Source organism: Dipodomys merriami, unplaced genomic scaffold, assembly GCF_024711535.1.
Source record: "Dipodomys merriami isolate MVZ:Mamm:240054 unplaced genomic scaffold, mDipMer1.0.p SCAF_50, whole genome shotgun sequence".
NCBI lineage: Eukaryota > Metazoa > Chordata > Mammalia > Rodentia > Heteromyidae > Dipodomys > Dipodomys merriami.
In genome coordinates this window covers 6524513-6543127 of record NW_027206069.1, presented here as the reverse complement: position 1 = coordinate 6543127, position 18615 = coordinate 6524513, and the positions used below count along the sequence as shown (strand labels likewise).

The 18615-nt window shown below is 45.8% G+C and overlaps 1 protein-coding gene across 5 annotated transcripts in view; it reads left to right on the top strand.

The window, feature by feature from the left end:
- The first annotated feature begins 9702 nt into the window (after positions 1-9702).
- Papola (poly(A) polymerase alpha) overlaps positions 9703-18615 on the top strand; it is a 73735-nt gene continuing 64822 nt past the window's right edge. For all 5 annotated transcript variants that reach the window (XR_011367139.1, XM_069997625.1, XM_069997623.1 and 2 more), the window contains exon 1: positions 9703-9928. Coding sequence is in view for 4 of the 5 variants with exons in the window: in XM_069997625.1 (XP_069853726.1) it covers positions 9921-9928 (8 nt within the window). In the remaining variant the exon portion in view is untranslated. The remainder of the gene's footprint in view (positions 9929-18615) is intronic.

Genomic DNA, 18615 nt, shown 5'->3' with positions numbered 1-18615 from the left:
CCCCCTGGAGATACAGGGGTCCAAGCCTAGGTTCTCTGACTGCATCAGAGAATGGAGGAAGCAAATACATTAGTGATTCTGCACTTAGGGTTGTGACTTTGGCTTCCCCTTTCTCCTCCTCCCTGAGGCACTAGACTAGAAGTTATGGACTGTTTCCACTTTTCTCTCCTTGCTTTTTTCTCCATGCTTTTCAGAATTCTGTCCCCTCCCTTTTTTTTTTGTAGGTCGTGGGGCTTGAACTGTCCCTCAGCACTGTCCCTCAGCTCTTCAGCTCAAGGCAAGCGCTCTACCACTTGAGCCATAGCGCCATTTCTGGTTTTCTAGCAGTTTATTGGAGATAAGAGTCTCACGAACTTTCCTGCCCAGGCTGGCTTTGAACCGAGATCCTCAGATCTCAGCCTCCTGAGTAGCTAGGATTACAGGCGTGAGCCACCGGCGCCCAGCAAGGTGTAGCCCAGGCTGGTCTCAAACTCGAGATCCTCCTGCCTCATCCTCCTCGTTGATTACTGGCATGCGCCACCTCAGCCGGCTCTGTCCCTTTTTAATTATTACCAATGCTTCCTCTCTTTGGAAGTATCTCCTATGTTAGGTTAACCCTTCTTATTCAGATATACAAGGGAAGTGTCTAATCTATCTTGACACTTCAGTGTATTCCCTCCCTCCCTCCCTCCCTCCCTCCCTCTCTCTCTCTTTCTTTCTTCCTTTCTTCCTTCCTTCCTTCCTTCCACCTCTCCCCCCCCCCTGCATTTCTTGCTAGGCAAGCGATCTACTACTTGACCATAGCCTCCCCTCCCCCAGTCCATTTTCTTTTAGTTTGTTCTTCAGATAGGGTCTCATACTTTTGCTCTGGTAAGTGTTGGATCATGATTCTCCTATCTTTGCCTCCCAAGTAGCTGGAACTATGTATATACTCCTGTTTTTGAGCCAGACTCAAACCTCAAACCATGATCTTCCTGTGTTTGCCCCCCGAGTAGCTAGAATTATAGGTATATACAATACTCAGTCCTCATCAATAATTTTTTTTTGGGGGTCCGGTCGTGGGGCCTGAACTCTGGGCCTGGGTGCTGTCCCTCAGCTCTTCAGCTCAAGGCTAGCGCTCTACCATTTGAGCCACAGCACCACTTCCAGCTTTTTTCTTTTTGCTTATGTAGAGCTGAGGATTCAAACCCAGGGCCTCAAGCATGCAAGGCAAGCGCTCTACCATTGAGCCACCTTCCCAGCCCCATCAATAATTTTTTTAAAGGTGCTAACAGCCACTAAAGGAAAACATGTTCATAAAGTTAAAGCAAGAAAAACCTCTTCTTTGGTATGTCAACTTATTCAGTTTCTTAGCTCTGCTTTAGGGGAAAAAAATCTATTTTAATTACATAATTTCAGACTGTAAATGAAGACTGTATCTCCAGCACTTAGAAGGAAACAGGAGGATTGTGGTTCCACAGCTAGTCTGTTGACACCTTTGAGAACATCCAAATAAACAAAACTCATCTGGGAATGTAGCTCAATGGAAGAACATACTCTTAACATACTCAGGTCCTTCGATTTGATCCTAGAATCACCAAAAGGACAAAAATTTAAAAATAACACAACAAAAACCCAAAAAAGCAAAATGCCATCTAAACTGTTTATTTAGAATATATTTAGTTGTGGCATAAAAGGTGTGCACCAAAGAACACAAGGCTTTGTATAACCTCTTCGGGTTAACTATGGGTGGGGCTGGTGACTTCAGCTATGCAATGGAAAAAGCAAGGCATAGATTACACAAATCCATGAATGACACTAACAGAGTCTTGCCGCAAACCTTGCTTTCATGCCTCCATAAAGCAAGTTGCTGGGTTGGAGGGGCCTCGTGATAAAGAATTGACAACAGCCAGCAGCAAAAAAACACTGAAGCCTCAATCCAACAACAGAGTCCTGTCAACAAACGCCAAAGTGTGAATAATGCCTTCCTTTTGGAGACCTCCTAAGAGACTCCAGATCTCTCTGACATGAGGACGCAGCCTTTAGGAGTCACTGAAGCAGAAAACACACACTCAGATTCCTGACAGTTTTGCACAGAACTCTAGTAATATGTGAGTGTTGTTGTAAAGTGTGTAACATTTGTAAATTACTCTCTGTAGCAATGGATTATACAGTTGCTTATGTATTCTTACCTTTCAGGTATTAATTTGAGATGATCACCTTTGTTTGTCCCTCCCTACCCTCAATTCACATGTTGAAGCCTTATTCCCCACAGGGCTGTATTTGGAGAAGTGTCCTCTAAAGAACTGACCTTTAATGCAGTCATAAGGAATGGGCTTGAAAGGATGGTTAGGGCCTACAACCTGGGTGACCCCCTCCACAGAAGCTGACCATGGTGATAGCTAAGCTTGGACAGCTTAGCTTCCAGAACCAGGGGAAATAAAATTCCCTCATTACAGAAAACATTGTGAAGGAATTTGTTTGACTTGATTTTGTGAGACAGATCTTGTTATGTGTCTCAGACTGGCCTCAAACTTGCCATTCTCCTGTCTCAGCATGGAAGGGCTGGGAATACAGATGTGTGTCACCTCACTTGGCTTGGTATTTTGCTTTTGTAGCCTGAGCAAAGTAATTACTAACTGCTGCTTTGTTTGTTTTAGCCAGAACACCAAGTTCCACATAACTTACTGGAAATATTGGGGAGATTTAAGTTCTTTTTTAAGATCCAATTCATTTTAATTCTGGACAACCAACTTGTGCTAAGCACTTATTTTACACTTCAAGCTTAAAGAAACTTGAACAATGCAGTCAGGTTCCCTACTTTCATGGAGCTTCAGTGAGACTAGAATGGAAATAAAAATAAAGTTACAGATATATGATGGCAGTGTGGAGAGCCTCTGTGAGTGATTATCTAGTGGTCTATCTATAATGCTGATATTGGGGCTTAAACTTAAAACTTGCTTAATTTTTTTTTCTCAAGGCTGGCACTCTACCACACCTCAACTTTTACTTTTTTTTTTTTTGCCAGTCCTGGGGCTTGAACTTGGGGCCTGGGCATTGTCCCTGAGCCTCTGTGATCAAGGCTAGTGCTCTATCCTTGAGCCACAGCACCATTTCTGGCTTTTATGTTTATGTGGTATTGAGTAATCAAATTCAGCTTCATGCATGCTAGGCAGGCACTCTACCATTGTGCCACATTCCCACTCCAACCTCTACATATATATATATATATATATATATATACACTGGTTAAGTGGATAAGAGTCTCACAGATTTTTCTAGTTGGATTGGCTCAGATCTCAGCCTCTTGAGTAGCTAGGATTCCAAGCATAAGCCACCATTGTCTAGTAAGAGTGTAATATTCGACCTGTTCTTTACTGAAAATATAAGAAGTACAAGGGGCAGCACTGCAGATGGGAAGACTCTGAGGTGGAAGAGGGCTGAGCATCTCAGAGAAAAGGAAAGAAGACAATGCTGAAGCATGGTCAAGAATGTTGAAGACTTTGAAGTAAGTTTGGGGATGAAATCAAGGAGTAGATGATTTAGGGCCTGTGAGTTACTGTGAAGTATGGTTTCCTCCTAACAGCAATGAGAAGTCATGTAAACAGATTTCCTTGTGGGGGCATGAGATGATCTGCAGTACTTCAGAGGTCCAGCTGGCATGTGGAACAAGCGAGGAGAAGCAAGCATGGAAGCTGTAGGAGTCATGGACTGTTATAACTGTTTAAGCTGGAAAAGATAAGGGCCAAAACTAGGGGCAGTGGCAGAAGAGCTGGAGAGGTGGGGATAGGCTGATAGATGTTGGCAGTGAAATCATCAGAACTTGAAAATCAGCTGGATACAGGGAGTCAAGGGAAGGGGCGGATCAAACATACATACCTTTTGTTTTGGCTGAACCTGGAATGTAATTGCACAGTTGACTAAGAGGCAGGGTGTGGGAGAACACAGAGTTTTGGGGTCAGCTTTAATCAATATGCTACTGTGATTTTCTCACACAAATAACAGGAAATGCAAAGTAATGAATATTAAAAAGATAGAAGAACTGAAAGATCTGTGTGTGTATGTGTGTATGTATGTGTGTACGCGTGCCAATAGTGAGGTTTGAACTCAGAGCCTGCGTGCTATCCCTTAGCTTTTCTGCTCAAGGCCAGTGTTCTACTCCTTAAGCCATAGCTCTACTTCTTTTGATAGTTGGAGACAGAGTCTTACAGATTTTCCACCCTAGACTGGCTTTGAACCACAATACTCAAGAGTACCTGAGCAGCTAGAATTACAGGCACAAGCCTGGCATTAAAGATGTTAATTAGCTTTATGTAAGATTCTAGAATCAGGGCTGGGAAGGTGGCTCAGTGGTAGAGCACTTGCCTTGCATGCATGAGGCCCTGGGTTTGATTCCTCAGCACCACATAAACAGAAAAAGCCAGAGGTGGTGCTGTGGCTCAAGTGGTAGAGTGCTAGCCTTGAGGTGAAGAGCTGAGGGACAGCGCCCAGGCCCAGAGTTCAAGCCCACCACTGGACAAAAAAAAAAAAAAAAAAAAAGATTCTAGAATCAGGCAACACTTTTTTGTTTGTTTGTTTTTGTTTGTTTTTTGGGTCTGGTCATGGGGCCTGAACTCTGGGCCTGGGCGCTGTCCCTCAGCTCTTCTGCTCAAGGCTAGCGCTCTACCACTTGAGCCACAGCGTCACTTCCGGCTTTTTTTTTCCTGCTTATGTGGTGCTGAGGAACCCAGGGCCTCTGGCATGCAAGGCATGCACTCTACCACTGAGCCACCTTCCCAGCCCCCAGGCAACACTTTTATTTCATGAAATAGAGTAAGTGCTCCCCCTGACCTCTTTATCCTCACCCCAATTTTCTTTTGAACTATTAGGGATCAAACCCAGGCTATACCTATTGGGTAAGGTGTTGTAACACTTAGCTACAGAGCTAACTCCAGACCAGAGTGCTTAAGAAAACAGAGGGACAGAAAGTCTATTACTTCAAAGTTACTTTCCTAGGGGAGGTGGGTTCAGGGCAACTGAACTAAAACAACAACAACAAAAAAAACCCAAAAACAACCCTGATTGCAGATTAATTTTTTTGTTGTTGTTCTGTAAGACAAAGTAGAGCTTGTGTGAAACACTGTGCTATTATCTCTCATTTGGAAGGTCAGACAACTTAGTTTCTCTTGGTGAAACTTCAATATGTGACTTCTTTTAGATTTTAGTCTAGTCTACGGGAGCCTTATGCTGGAGCTTAGTCTAAAACAATGGTTTATCATTTTTGTTTAATAATGGGGGGTGAGAATTCAATGCAGGAATAGCTCAAGAGTACAGTACTCACTAGACTACTGTCATATGATAAAGTGTTTATGTTATTTCTACTTTAGTAAGGTTTCTACCCACTTGCATACTGAGTGCTGAACTCAAGGTCTTATGGTAGGTAAGGCCTCTACCACTAAACTATATCCCTAGCCTTTTTCTTCATTCCTTCTCCTTGCCTTTCTCTTTCATTTTTTGAGTCAAAGTCGCTCTGTGCAGTTTAAGTTGCTTCTAGATTTACTACTGAAATAGGGATACTGGGTTCAACTGGCGCCATCTTTGCATCTTGGTGGATGAGGGACTTTCTGAAAACATTTAGAGGTGAAGTCCCACCCCTACCCCCAGGTGATAGAAGTGCCTAAATTCCTAGAGGTAGTGGTGGGGGCTTGGACAATACATTACTGGACCTGCCAGACCTGTACTCTTGAGTTCCCTGTGACCCTGTACCCTGACAATGACCCTATTTAGTCCCCACCACCTCAGCTGCCATTTTGCTCCAAGCCTGACTCTCCTCAGGTCAGTTAGGTCCACTTAGGAAAGATGGGCTCTTCTTTTTGTTTTCTATGTAAAACCCAGGTAGACTCCTTTCCCTTTATTTTCTCTCCCATTCACCAACTGTAACTCAGGTAACTGGCGCCAGACTCTGAGGTCACTCATCTGCTCCAGTCACCACTGGCCCTTCCCTATATAATCTTTCTCTGCCATTAGTTCCAGCTGCCACATCCTACACTCTACACCAGTGCAGTCCAGCAGTTTGGTTCTCCCAAATAAACTCTTTTCTGCCTGAACCGTGAGGCAGTCTCAGTAACCCTCAGTCACCATGGTATCCCTTTTCAACTCTTCATTAGAGTTGATCTGGTTTGTTGAGAGACTGTTTTTCTGCTCTTTACTATCTTCATGGCACAGTTTCCTAACAGTATTAAGTGCATCTGAGGCTGCAAGTATTTTGGGGACATATGTCCGCATGCAGTCACTGGCTTTCTAATAAACACTTCCAATCCAACCTCTCAAGATGTGGCTTCTCTGTAGCTTGCGATCAAATTCCCGTGTAACACTATGTAGCTCAGACTATGTAGCTCACACTGACCTTGAACAAGTGATTCTCCTTCTGCCTTGCCAGTGGGTGTGATTACAGCACTTCTGCTCAAAGTACGAACCTGGTTTTTGTTTTCTAAAATACTGGTGAGGTACTTTCTCTAGTGTCCTGCAATGCATCCAAGAGGACCACACAACTGAAGACATTCACATTCTTTAATTTCTAAAGTATACCTTATAAACAATTTTTTGGCCACATCATAATCAACATTGATCCCAATAGATCTCAGATATTTTTTTTTTGTCAGTCATGGGCCTGAACTCTAGGCCTGGGCGCTGTTCCTCAGCTCTTCAGCTCAAGGCTAGCATTCTACCACTTGAACCACAGCTCCTACTTCCGGCTTTTTCTGCTTATGTGGTGCCGAGGAATGGAACCCAGGGCCTCATGCATGCAAGGCAAGCGCTCTACCACTAAGCCACCTTCCCAGTCCTAGATCTCAGATTTTTAACCTTTTTTTTTTTTTTTTCTGAATTGGATTACTCAAGTTGATGGACTTGCCTCAGTCTTTGGAACAGCTAAGACTCTAGTCAGGTACCACTGTGTCCAGTTCAGATTTTAAAGGACGTGTCCTTTAAAAGGAAAGTTTCCCATCGAAATCAACAGTGATGACAAGAGTGGAAGAAACTAGGTATAAGAATTAGCACTTGAAATGGAGTATTGTACTGATATTCTTATATAGGAATTCAATCAATGAGATAGAGGAACCACACTTTGATAGAGGTTGAATTGGGAGTCTTTATTACAAAGCCAGCAACTTTGAGCAGACTCCTATCCCAAAAATATTTATAGCCTCCAATGTAGTTAATACAAACCGTACAAAGGCAAAAATTACATGATTGGTATGAGAAACTAATCCTATCAAAAGTGTGTTTGCAGAAACAAAGCAAACTGGGTAGAACAAGATGGGGGGCTTAGGGCAAGAATTCCCTGGAGCAAGACTTGCCTGCAGCTAAACAAGACATGTCTGAAATTCAAAGAATGACCTGTTCCATATCTAGAGTTTTTGGAACTGGGTGAAAAGTTTACATCATCTATTAAAGCAGTGGGGAGGACAAGATGGCCTTACTTAAACCCAGTATCCGTATTTCAATACAAGGGCTACGGAGTAATTTAGAATTTTCTAGGGGCCACATTTTAAAAAGTGAAAAAGAGGTAGTCAATTTTGGGGGAAGGGGTGCAGGATAGAGATTTAAGCATACTGAGCGAGAGCTCTATACTGAGTTACCCAGCCAGCTCACCTGGTGAAATTACTTTCAATACACATTTTCTTCAGTGATAATTCAACATGGAATCGATAATTACAGTTGAGGTATTTCACATACTTTTGTTCATGCTAAGATCTCTGAAACACCCTCAGCTTTTTCCATTCTGAGTTTCATTCCTAAAATGCTCATTGTTCTGTGATAACAGGTAAATTCATAACAGGGAAATCCTCGTCCCACTTCCTGAAGGTTTACGTAGGTACCTACAAAGAGAATGACTTTGCTGGGCGTTGGTGGCTCACACCTGTAATCCTAGCTACTCAGGAGGCTGAGATCTGAGGATTGCAGTTCAAAGCCAGCCCAGGTAGAGAAGTCCCTGAGCCTCTTATCTCCAATAAGCTATCAGAAAACCGGAAGTGATGCTTTGGCTCAAGTGGTAGAGCGCTGGCCTTGAGCTGAAGAGCTGAGGGACAGCGACCAGGTCCAGAGACCAGGTCCAGAGTTGAAGACCCACGACCTAACAAAAAAATAAAAGAAAGAATGCTTTGAAGAGAATTCAATATAGGATCTGCCTTAGGCACTTCCCCAACCGTTTTCTGGGGACGGAGAAAAGCTGGAAAGAGGGTCTTTGGTAAAAGGATGCACTTCATCCTTTCTAAGGCCCACTGTCATCAGTCTTGTTCTGCAAGTTCAGATTCCGTAGACACATAGGCCGAGCCTACAAATGGCATAGAAGCAGACACAAAAAGCTTGGTCTTGACGAGATTCAGGGTCTGGGCAGACACTTTGGTGCCCAGTGTGCCAGGCTCGGGGCCGTGACCCTGTGCGGCGGCTGTACTCCTCCACCTGCTCGAGGAACGGGGCTGGCCCGAGGGCGCCAACCTGGTTCTCAGGGCCGCAGCTGCGAAACGCCGCGGTCTCGGCCCGGAGCCCGCTCCTCAGACAGCACGCGGTGCACACGCCGCGGCCCGGCCCCGGAACCGGCTCTGCCCACGGGCGCCGACCCAGCACGGGGGGTGCACACGCCGCGGGCCCGGCCCCGGAACCGGCTCTGCCCACGGGCCCTGACCCAGCTCCGGGGGTGCACACGCCGCGGGAGCCGACCCAGCTCCGGGGGTGCACACGCCGCGGGCGCCGACCCAGCTCCGGGGGTGCACACGCCGCGGGCGCTGACCAGCTCCGGGGGTGCACACGCCGCGGGCCCGGCCCCGGAAGCGGCTCTGCCCACGGGCGCCGACCCAGCTCGGGGGGTGCACACGCCGCGGGCGCTGACCCAGCTCCGGGGGTGCACACGCCGCGGGCCCGGCCCCGGAACCGGCTCTGCCCACGGGCGCCGACCCAGCTCGGGGGGTGCACACGCCGCGGGCGCCGACCCAGCTCGGGGGGTGCACACGCCGCGGGCGCCGACCCAGCTCCGGGGATGCACACGCCGCGGGCCCGGCCCCGGAACCGGCTCTGCCCACGGGCGCCGACCCAGCTCGGGGGGTGCACACGCCGCGGGCCCGGCCCCGGAACCGGCTCTGCCCACGGGCCCTGACCCAGCTCCGGGGGTGCACACGCCGCGGGAGCCGACCCAGCTCCGGGGGTGCACACGCCGCGGGCGCCGACCCAGCTCCGGGGGTGCACACGCCGCGGGCGCCGACCCAGCTCCGGGGGTGCACACGCCGCGGGCCCGGCCCCGGAAGCGGCTCTGCCCCCGGGCGCTAACCCGGCCCTCCCGGAGGCACGTGGTGCTCACGCCGCGGGCTCGGCCCCGGAACCGGCTCTCCCCACCCAGGATAACCCGGCACTCCTGGAGGCACGTGGTGCACACGCCGCGGGCTCGGCCCCCAGGACGCGCCTCCTTCCGCGTCCCGGAAGGCGGGACTTCGCGACGAGCCGGAAGCGGCGTTTGGCGGGTCTGTTTCTCCCCGCGCCTCTCTCGCGCCCACCAGGCCGCGTCGCCCTCGTCTGAGGGAGGACGTGTCTTTCTGAGCCTCGGAGACGAGCTCCCACAGGCCACCGGACACACACTGCCGAAACGTGAGAGGTTTAGAATCGAAATTGCGGGAACCGCCTCCGTTTCCGGAACTACACTTCCCGTGAGGCTACGCGGCGCCCGACACCTGGTGCGCAGGCGCGCGCCCGGCGTGCGCGGTGACGTCAGCGGTTCTAGAACGTTGCTGTGGTAGCGCTCGGGCGCCATGTTGGGACGAAGGGGAAGGAGGAGAAGCGCTTAAAGCGGCGGGAGCGGGCGCGGGAGTGGGGTTGGACCCAGGGCTGAGCCAGGCCCCCCCCCTCCCTCCCGCCTCAGTGGATCATGCCCAGGGCGGCAGCGGCGGCGGTTGCGGGGGGGAAGTGACTGGGCGGTGCCGGCGCCGGAGACGATGCCGTTGTAAGTGCTTGTGTTTTTGTTTTCCCCGCACGCCGACTGGGCCCGGGCAGGGGGAGGGGAGGGGCGCGCGGCCGGGCCTCGCCCCGCGGGGAGGGGGCCGGGGTCTCCCCGCTGGGTGGGCGGCCGGACCCGCGGGGGCCTTGCCCCGCTGGAGGAGCCCGCGGGGTCTCGGCCCACCGAGCCCCGGCCTGCGTCTCCCGCCGGGGCCGGGCCGCCTCCGCCGCGACGCCTAGGTTCCCGTGGATTCGCGTTGTCTCCGTCGTGCGCCGCGCTCGCTCGCCCCACTTCCGCCTCCCCGGTGGGGGCGCGCGCGGGCGGGGAGCCCCGCTCGCGTCCCGTCGGATGCCGTCCTCCGGAGCTCCCCTCCGCACGCCAGCCCGGAGCACCCCAGCCCCGACCCTGCTGACCGAGGGCCGCTCCCGGCCGCGGGCTGCCGGGTGTTGCCGGTCCCCGTTGCGTTTTGATGCGGGAGCCCCGTTCCGTTCCGCTTGCTGCCTTTTCTCGGTCTTTGCCCCGCACCCCCCTCTCCTGATTGAGTTAGGTGCCGCCAACTCCACCGGGCCGAGCACACAGATGGGGAGTTTTGTAAGTTGTCGCCTCTCTCTTCTAAGAATGAGGCGTCTGGAAACTCACTGAGTAAAAAGTACACACCGCTTTTTTATCCTGCGTTATCTGCAGTGCGGGGACCGAAATGATCAAATTATTCCTTCCATTTCAGCGTCAAAGTGCTCTCTTGCACACCAGGATCGTGTTTTCTTTTGTCTTTGTGGTACGAAAACCAAATTTTGCTTATGTTAGATCCAAATGAAAGGTTACATGATTTCTAGGTACAGTGAATGTAGATCAGCCGAGTAACTTTTTTAGACAGATTCTTTTTAAAATTTGACCAGTTAACAGTGTTTGTCTACAGATAAGAATAAAAAAGGATGCAAGATTCAATGTGAGATCCATGCTGTCCCTGTTAACTAAGCCCTCCTTTGATGGCGTGGGAAGAAGCAAAAGCCGAGGAGAGTCCAGGCTAAACCAGGTTTCTGTGATGATTTCAATTCAGTAGGGATTCACATAAACAGTTGGAGTCAGTTCATGTGATGACCTTGTGTAAGCGCCTGTTTTTATTGCTGTTTTTGAAAGGAACTTCTCTTTCTGATAATCATGTCACTATATTGAAATGTTAGGAAAAGATCACACGGAAGAAATGGCCCCAATTTATAAATAATGTTAGGGAATTTGTGGCTTTTATGCTTTTCTTGACATTCTATGAGGAAGAAAGGTATAAGTTTCCATTGTATTTTCACTTTATGGCGACCTATGTATACTAAAAATTGGAGTGAAAGAGCATGGCCACTGCATTAGGATAGAGGACAGGTACTTTTTTTTTTATTAAGACTAAATGCTTCAGAAAACTTTTGCAAGTTGGTTCACTTGCATAAAAGGAAGTGTCAACACATGTACACATGCAGGTATCTCTTTTCCCAAGTGTTGCTTGAGATTTGAACTGAATAGGTGGTTGTCATTACTTACTCCATTTTAAGGCCAAGTTTACTGTGAAGTACTGAAGGACATTTAGGATTAAACTTTCACTTTATTTATTTATTGCCAGTCCTGGGGCTTGAACTCAGTCAGGCCTGCACACTGGCCTTGAGCTTCATTTGCTCAAGGCTATAGCACTCTACCACTTGAGCCACAGTGCCTTTTCGGCTTTTTCTGTTTTATGTTGTTGAGGACTCAAACCCAGGGCTTCATGCATGCTAGAGAACCACTCTACCACTAAGCCACATTCCTAGCTTAAACTACATTTTGAAAGAGTGAAAAGATCACATTCTGCATAAAGTAACTAGTCCTTAATAGCACTGTTATCGTAGCTACTCAGAAGGTTGAGATCTGAGGATCTGGGTTCAAAGCCAGCCTGGGTGAAAAGTCCCTGAGACTTATTTCTAATTAACCACCAGAAAACTGGAAGTGGAACTGTGGCTCAAAGTGGTAGAGCCTTGAACAACAACAACAAAAAGCTCAGGGACAGCACTCAGACTCTGAGTTAAAATCCCACACTGACTCCCCCCCCTCCCCCCAAGTTCTTACTAATTTGCTTTATTCACTCTTTATTTTTCCTCCTAAGGTATTGAAGAGTGAACTTACAGCCTCCCGAATACTGGCACTTTTTTTAAAAACAATTACTGAGGCATTCTTTGCTTTTCATGTTGAAGGGAGTCACATAGTCATTCATTTGTTTCTTTGATGTGTTGAATTGTTATTTCTTAGCTATTTTGTCTTTGACTTGTTTTGAATTTTGGTATACTTGTCCAATTGCTAAATTGGAGTGAGGTTTATACATGGACCTCTTAAATGAGTATGATGATTTAGCCGGGTGCCGGTGGCTCACGCCTGTAATCCTAGCTACTCAGGAGGCTGAGATCTGAGAATCGCGGTTCAAAGCCAGCCCGGGCAGGAAAGACCGTGAGACTCCTATCTCCAATAAACCACTAGAAAACCGGAAGTGGTGCTGTAGCTCAAGTGGTAGAGCGCTCGCCTTGAGCTGAAGAGCTGAGGGACAGCGCCCAGGCCCGGAGTTCAAGCCCCATGACTGACAAAAAAAAAAAAAAAAGAATAGATGATTTGTTACATAATATTGTGATAAAGTGTCTGGGTTTTTTTTTTTTTTTTTAGAAGTCAAGGTCGTGAAGTAGGCAAAATTTTTGGAGGTCTTAAAATCTATTAACATTTTTCACTTAGTCTAGGCAAGCTGTTTTGTGTATTGTAGTGTTAACAGTGTCCTTGCCCTTTACTTAATTCTCAGAGACAACTCCTCTCTCACAAAAATGTCTCCACATTTTGCTAGATGTATCTCACGGTGTAAAATTTTCTGGTTGAGAATCACGTGTTAATACAAAGCATAATACCCATGTGAAATGTATCTTATATTCCTGCTCTACTTGGCTAGTCAGGTCCGAAAGGAAGGAAACCAGTATCAGTAGCTTAGCATTCATGCCATATTCATAGAATGTTGAGGTTGCTGGTAGAGAGTAGTAGCAAGACTTGGGGCTGCCATAGAATTAGAGTAGTTTTTGTAGTCATAAAATGTAGAACTAAGACCTGCTGGTGGGCAGTAATATTGGGTAGCTGTTGGTTCTCAGTGTGATCTGTGGAGGATGTTTGGGGGGGAATGATGGTGGTGATGTCATCTTTTAGATACTTTTAGAAGAGTGTGCATAAGATTCAAACTTAAAAATAATGCTGAGGTGGTCTGTTTTTATTCTGTTGGCATTTTTTCACTGATGGTAAAGCAATGGTGAGTAATGCTGCTTTTACCTTAGCAACAGTCAAAAGACAGTTGGCAGTTGGTACATAGCTTAAAATTTTAATTTCTTAAAGAGCCAGGCATTAAGGCTCACATCTGTAATCTCAACTACTTGGGAGGTGGAGATAGGAGAATTGCAAAGGTCATTGCAAGCAGAAGGTTAGCAATACCTTCATGTCATCAAACAAACCCAGCATAGTGGGTCACTCCTGTAATGCCAGTGGTGTGGGAGGCTGAGGAATGAAGATTTTGAGTTAGAGACCAGCTAAATAGACTTTGTTTTTTAAAAAAAGGTCTTAGTAGATGTCTAGACTTTGGGGCACTTTTGGGATTTGAACCTAAGGGCCTTTATGTTTGTTAGTAAGTATTCTATCCCATGACCTTGCCTCAAGCCTTTAATTTTAATTTTACATCTGTATATATAATACATGTACATGTGTATATATAGTATATGTACATATGTAGGTATATAATTATATATTATATGTAAATATATAGATACATATGTATTTGTATACAGTTGTATATATGTATAATAAACTATGTAATATACAGATACGCAATACATATATATTACTTAATGTGCATACTAATACATGAATATGGCAATTCTAGGGTTTGGACTTAGCCTTGCAAAAAGTTTTCTTTTTTTTGGCCAGGCCTGGGGCTTGAACTCAGAGCCTGGGCACTGTCCCTGAGCTTCATTTGCTCAAGGCTAGCAATGTATCACTTGAGCCACAGCATCATTTCCAGCTTTTTCTGTTTATATGGTACTGAGGAATTGAACCCAGGTCTTTGTGTATGCTAGAGAAGCACTCTACCACTGAGCCTTAAAAAGTTCTTGATGATTAGGGTAGGAAGGTGGCTCAGTGGTAGAGTTGCTTGCCTTGCACGCATGAGGCCCTGAGTTCGATTCCTCAGCATCACATACGCAGAAAAAGCCAGAATGGCACTGTGGCTCAAGTGGTAGATCACTAGCCTTGAGCTGAAGAGCTGAGGGATAGCGCCCAGGCCCAGAGTTCAGGCCCCATGACCAAAAAAAAAAAAAAAAGTTCTTGATGAAAGTGGGGTTTTATCTCAGCGTTCGTAGAGTACTTGCGTAGCATGTTCAGAGCCTTAGGGTTGATGTTAGCACTGCAAAACCAGAAAGAAAAAAAAGGGTTCATTAGACCTTGATCCTTGAGCTTGTCTTTAACTAGAGTGGAAGTGGAAAGAAGAATAACGGTTTTGAGGAAGAGTACTTGGAATTCACCAAGTTCTATTAAAATTTTTTAATATTAAGGTGTTTTCAGAGGGGTTACCATTTCATAAGTTAGGTAGTGAGTACATTTTATTTATTTTTTGTCGGTCATGGGGCTTGAACTCTGGGCCTGAGCTCTGTCCCTCAGCTCTTCAGCTCAAGGCTACCACTCTACCACTTGAGCTACAGCGCCACTTCTAGGTTTTCTGGTAGTTTATTGGAGATGAGTTTCATGGACTTTCCTGCCCCGGCTGGTTTTGAACCATGATGCTCAGATCTCAGCCTCCTGAGTAACTAGGATTACAGGCGTGAGCCACTGGTGCCCGGCTTTGCTTTTTTTGGGGGGGGTACATTTCTTTTTTGGACGTCACCCCTTCCTTTGCTTCCCCCGCGCCCCCCCCAAGCTCCATTTTTATCCAGAAGACCACATGACAGTTGTTGACCCCTGTGTTTGGGTATTTAGCACACATTTGAGTATAATGTAACTATATATATATATTTTTTTTTTGGGGGGGGGTTCCGGTTGTGGGGTTTGAACTCTGGGCCTGGGCACTGTCCCTCAGCTCTTCAGCTCAAGGCTAGCGCTCTACCATTTGAGCCACAGCGCCACTTCCGGCTTTTTTCTTTTTGCTTATGTGGTGCTGAGGGAAGGGAACTGCAGTATTTATGGTCATAGGAATAGGAGCTTTAAGGAAAAAAAACAGAGTTTTGGAAAGCTTGTTTCAGCTATCCTAAACTCAATAGATTCCCAATACTTGAGAATTAGTGATGCTAATGAATGTAGGGTTATTGGGGGGGGGGAGGGTTAATATTTGGAAGGTACATGTAATTCAGGAAATCAATTTTTCAAAATAATCAGTCAATGGCTGGGAATGTGGCTTAGTGTTAGAGTGCTTGCCTAGCATGCAAGAAACCCTGGGTTCCATTCCTCAGTAACCACATAAACAGAAAAAGCTGCAATTGGTACTGTGGCTCAAGTGGTAGAGTACTAGCCTTGAGCAAAAGAAGCTCAGGGACAGTGTCCAGGCCCTGAGTTCAAGCCCTAGGACTGGCAAAAAAAAAAAATAAATCAGTCATGATTAAATATGGTTAAAAGGTACCTTCAAAATAGAAGGTAGGCCATTTTTAATTTAACAGTAAGCAAGATTGGATAGGAGTTTTAGCCTATGGCAACTAGTTTTTAGGAAATTACCTCTTGTGAGGTTTGGATATAGTCTGGAAGAGAGCAGTCCAGAATTGTCCTAGAAGGCTATTGAATTATCAGATAATTTTTTGTATGTGTTGGTAGTGGGACTTGAACTCAAGACTTGGAAGCTCTCTTCTAGCATTTTTGCTCAAGGCTAATGTGCTCTGCCACTTGAGCCACAGCTTCACTTCCAGCTTTTTTTTTTTTCATTTTTAAAAATATAAAATTGTGGGGCTGGGAAGGTGGCTCAGTGGTAGAGCGCTTGCCTTGCATGCATGAGACCCTGGATTCGATTCCTCAGCACCACATAAGCAAAAAGAAAAAAGCCGGAAGTGGCGCTGTGGCTCAAATGGTAGAGCGCTAGCCTTGAGCTGAAGAGCTGAGGGACAGTGCCCAGGCCCAGAGTTCAAGCCCCACAACCGGACCCCCCCCCAAAAAAAATATATATATACATATATAATTGTTATAATTCCAATTTATCATTACATGAATATTTCAAACAGTTTATTGCATTGAATGTAGATGCAGTGGAAAATTAGTCATAATTTGGTTTAGTCAGAATTAGATTTGTAATGGAGTTGGGCTTTGGCTCTGCTCCAATAGAGCCTCCAGTCAATGAGCAAAACAAGCATCACATACTAAGTTCAAGTCCCAGTGTAGCACAAAGAAAAATAGAGATTTGTAAAACTGTGAAAGAATGCCATTGTTATAATGTTTATTTTTTTCTCTTTCAATGTTTAGTTAACGTGGGTTTCTTGTTAAGTGAATAAGTATTTTAAAAGTATTCCTGTCCTGAATATTGACATTTGAGACTGTAAGCTCTGCACTGGGAAAGCTGAGGCAGGGGGGTTATATAGTTTGAGGCCTGGCTGGGTCCATAATGAGACTCTGTCTCCAAAAAAAACTTGTAATTTTTAATGCAATAAATGTTGGTAGACCGTTGTAAAACGTCTCTGGGCTTCAAAATGCTACTATACAATATCTAGTAGCTGACCAAATTGGAGTTAGCTTTCTCTGGTGGTAATGTGAATTCATTTGTGCAGCATGTCTGGTGATTGTTTTGTTTTGTTTTTGATTGTTGGTGGGGCTTGGACTCTGGGCCTGGGCATTGTCCCTGTGCACTTGAGCTCAAAGCTAGGGCTCTACCACTTGAGCCACAGCACCACTTTCCTGGTGGTTTATTGGAGATAAGAGTTTCAAGGACTTTCCTGTCCAGGCTGGCCTTGAACCATGATCCTCAGTACTCAGCTTCCTGAGTAGCTAGGATTACAGACGTAAGCCACTGGCACCCAGCAATGTCTGGTGATTTTTAAATAGTCTGAAAATTATAGACAGACAATTTAAAAAACACTTTGCCAGTCCTGGTGCTTGAACTCGGGTTTGAGCATTATCCCTGAACTTCTTTATATTGAAGGCTAGCATTCTACTACTTGAGCCACAGCACAACTTCTGGCTTTGTTTGTTTGTGTATGTGGTACTGAGGAATCTAACTCAGGGCTTCATGGATGCTAGACAAGTACTCCACCACTAAGCCACGTTCCCGGCCCCTTAATTAAGAAGGTTTTATATATATATATATATATATATATATATATATATATATATATATATATATATATTTAAAGTTTTGGTTGGTCGTTGGGCTTGAACACAGAGACTGGATGCTGTATCTGAGCTCTTTTTGCTCAGGGCTAGCACTCTACCACTTTGAGACACTTTGGGTTTTCTGGTAGTTAATTGGAGATAAAGAGTCTCATGGACTTAACTGCCCAGGCTGTCTTTGAACTGTGATCCACAGATCTTAGCCTCTTGAATAGCTAAGGATTACAGGTGTGAGCCATCAGCAGGTGGTTTAAAGATTATTTTAAGTTTAACAGTACCCTTCAATTTCTCCTTCATCTAAGCTAGCTTGTAAAACCAGTTTGGAGCCAGGTACTGGTGGTTCACACCTGTAATCCTAGCTACTCAGGAGGATGAGATCTGAGGATCGTGGTTTGAAGCCAGCCCTGGCAGGAAAGTTTGTGAGTTATCTCCAATAAACTACTCAGAAAAGGCTGGAAGTGGTGTTGTGGCTGAAGTGGTAGAGTGCTAGTCTTGATCAAAGTTCAAGCCTCAGGACTGGCAAAAAACATTTGGAGAAAATGAAACCAGTCAATTTTATGTATTTCTTTTATGTATCCTAATTTATTTTCGGTGTTCAGAAAATAAAAGCTACTATCTAGCAGTAGGTTTTAAATAATTGTAGAACCCTAGTTTATAACTTATAAAGCAATGCTACCATAGAAGATGTTGCTAATTTGTGCTAGAATGGTGGCTATCCAGCTATGAGTGGAAATCTTGAGAGACAGATGTAGGTTTGAGGCCAGCAGCAAGACCTTATCTCTACAAGTAATCCAGGATCCTAGCATCTATGGACATAGGATCACAGTCAAAGGTTAGCCTTGGCAGAACAAAAACAGAGGGCCCACTCTCTGAAAAAAATAAAGGAAAAGGGGTGAGGGGCATGGTAGATAGGGCTTCTTGCCTAAAAAGTAGGAAGACATGAGTTCAAACCCCAACACCACCAGAAAAGTAAATTGTAGATTGTCTTATTTTCAGGGCTTTATCATTGGTAGACTTGATCGTGTCTCCAGCCACTAGAGGTTTGGAACAGCATGGTATGGCATGTGTCATTCTTATTCTTATACCGTAGCTTGTTTTCTTTTGGGAGCCAAAAAGGTTTGTTTGATTAGCTCTGGTGGTTAATTGAAGATAAAGAGTATCACAGACTTGCCTTTTCAGGCTATCTTTGAACCTTGATCCTCAGATTGCAGCCTCTTGAGTAGCTAGGATTCCAAGCTTGAACTGAACCCACCAGAGCTTAAAAAGTATCTTTATACAGAAAGTCTTGTTATGTTCATACGTTCTGTTTGTTTTGATTATTATAAAAGTTTATTTTAAAATGTGAATATGAAAAACTGCATGAC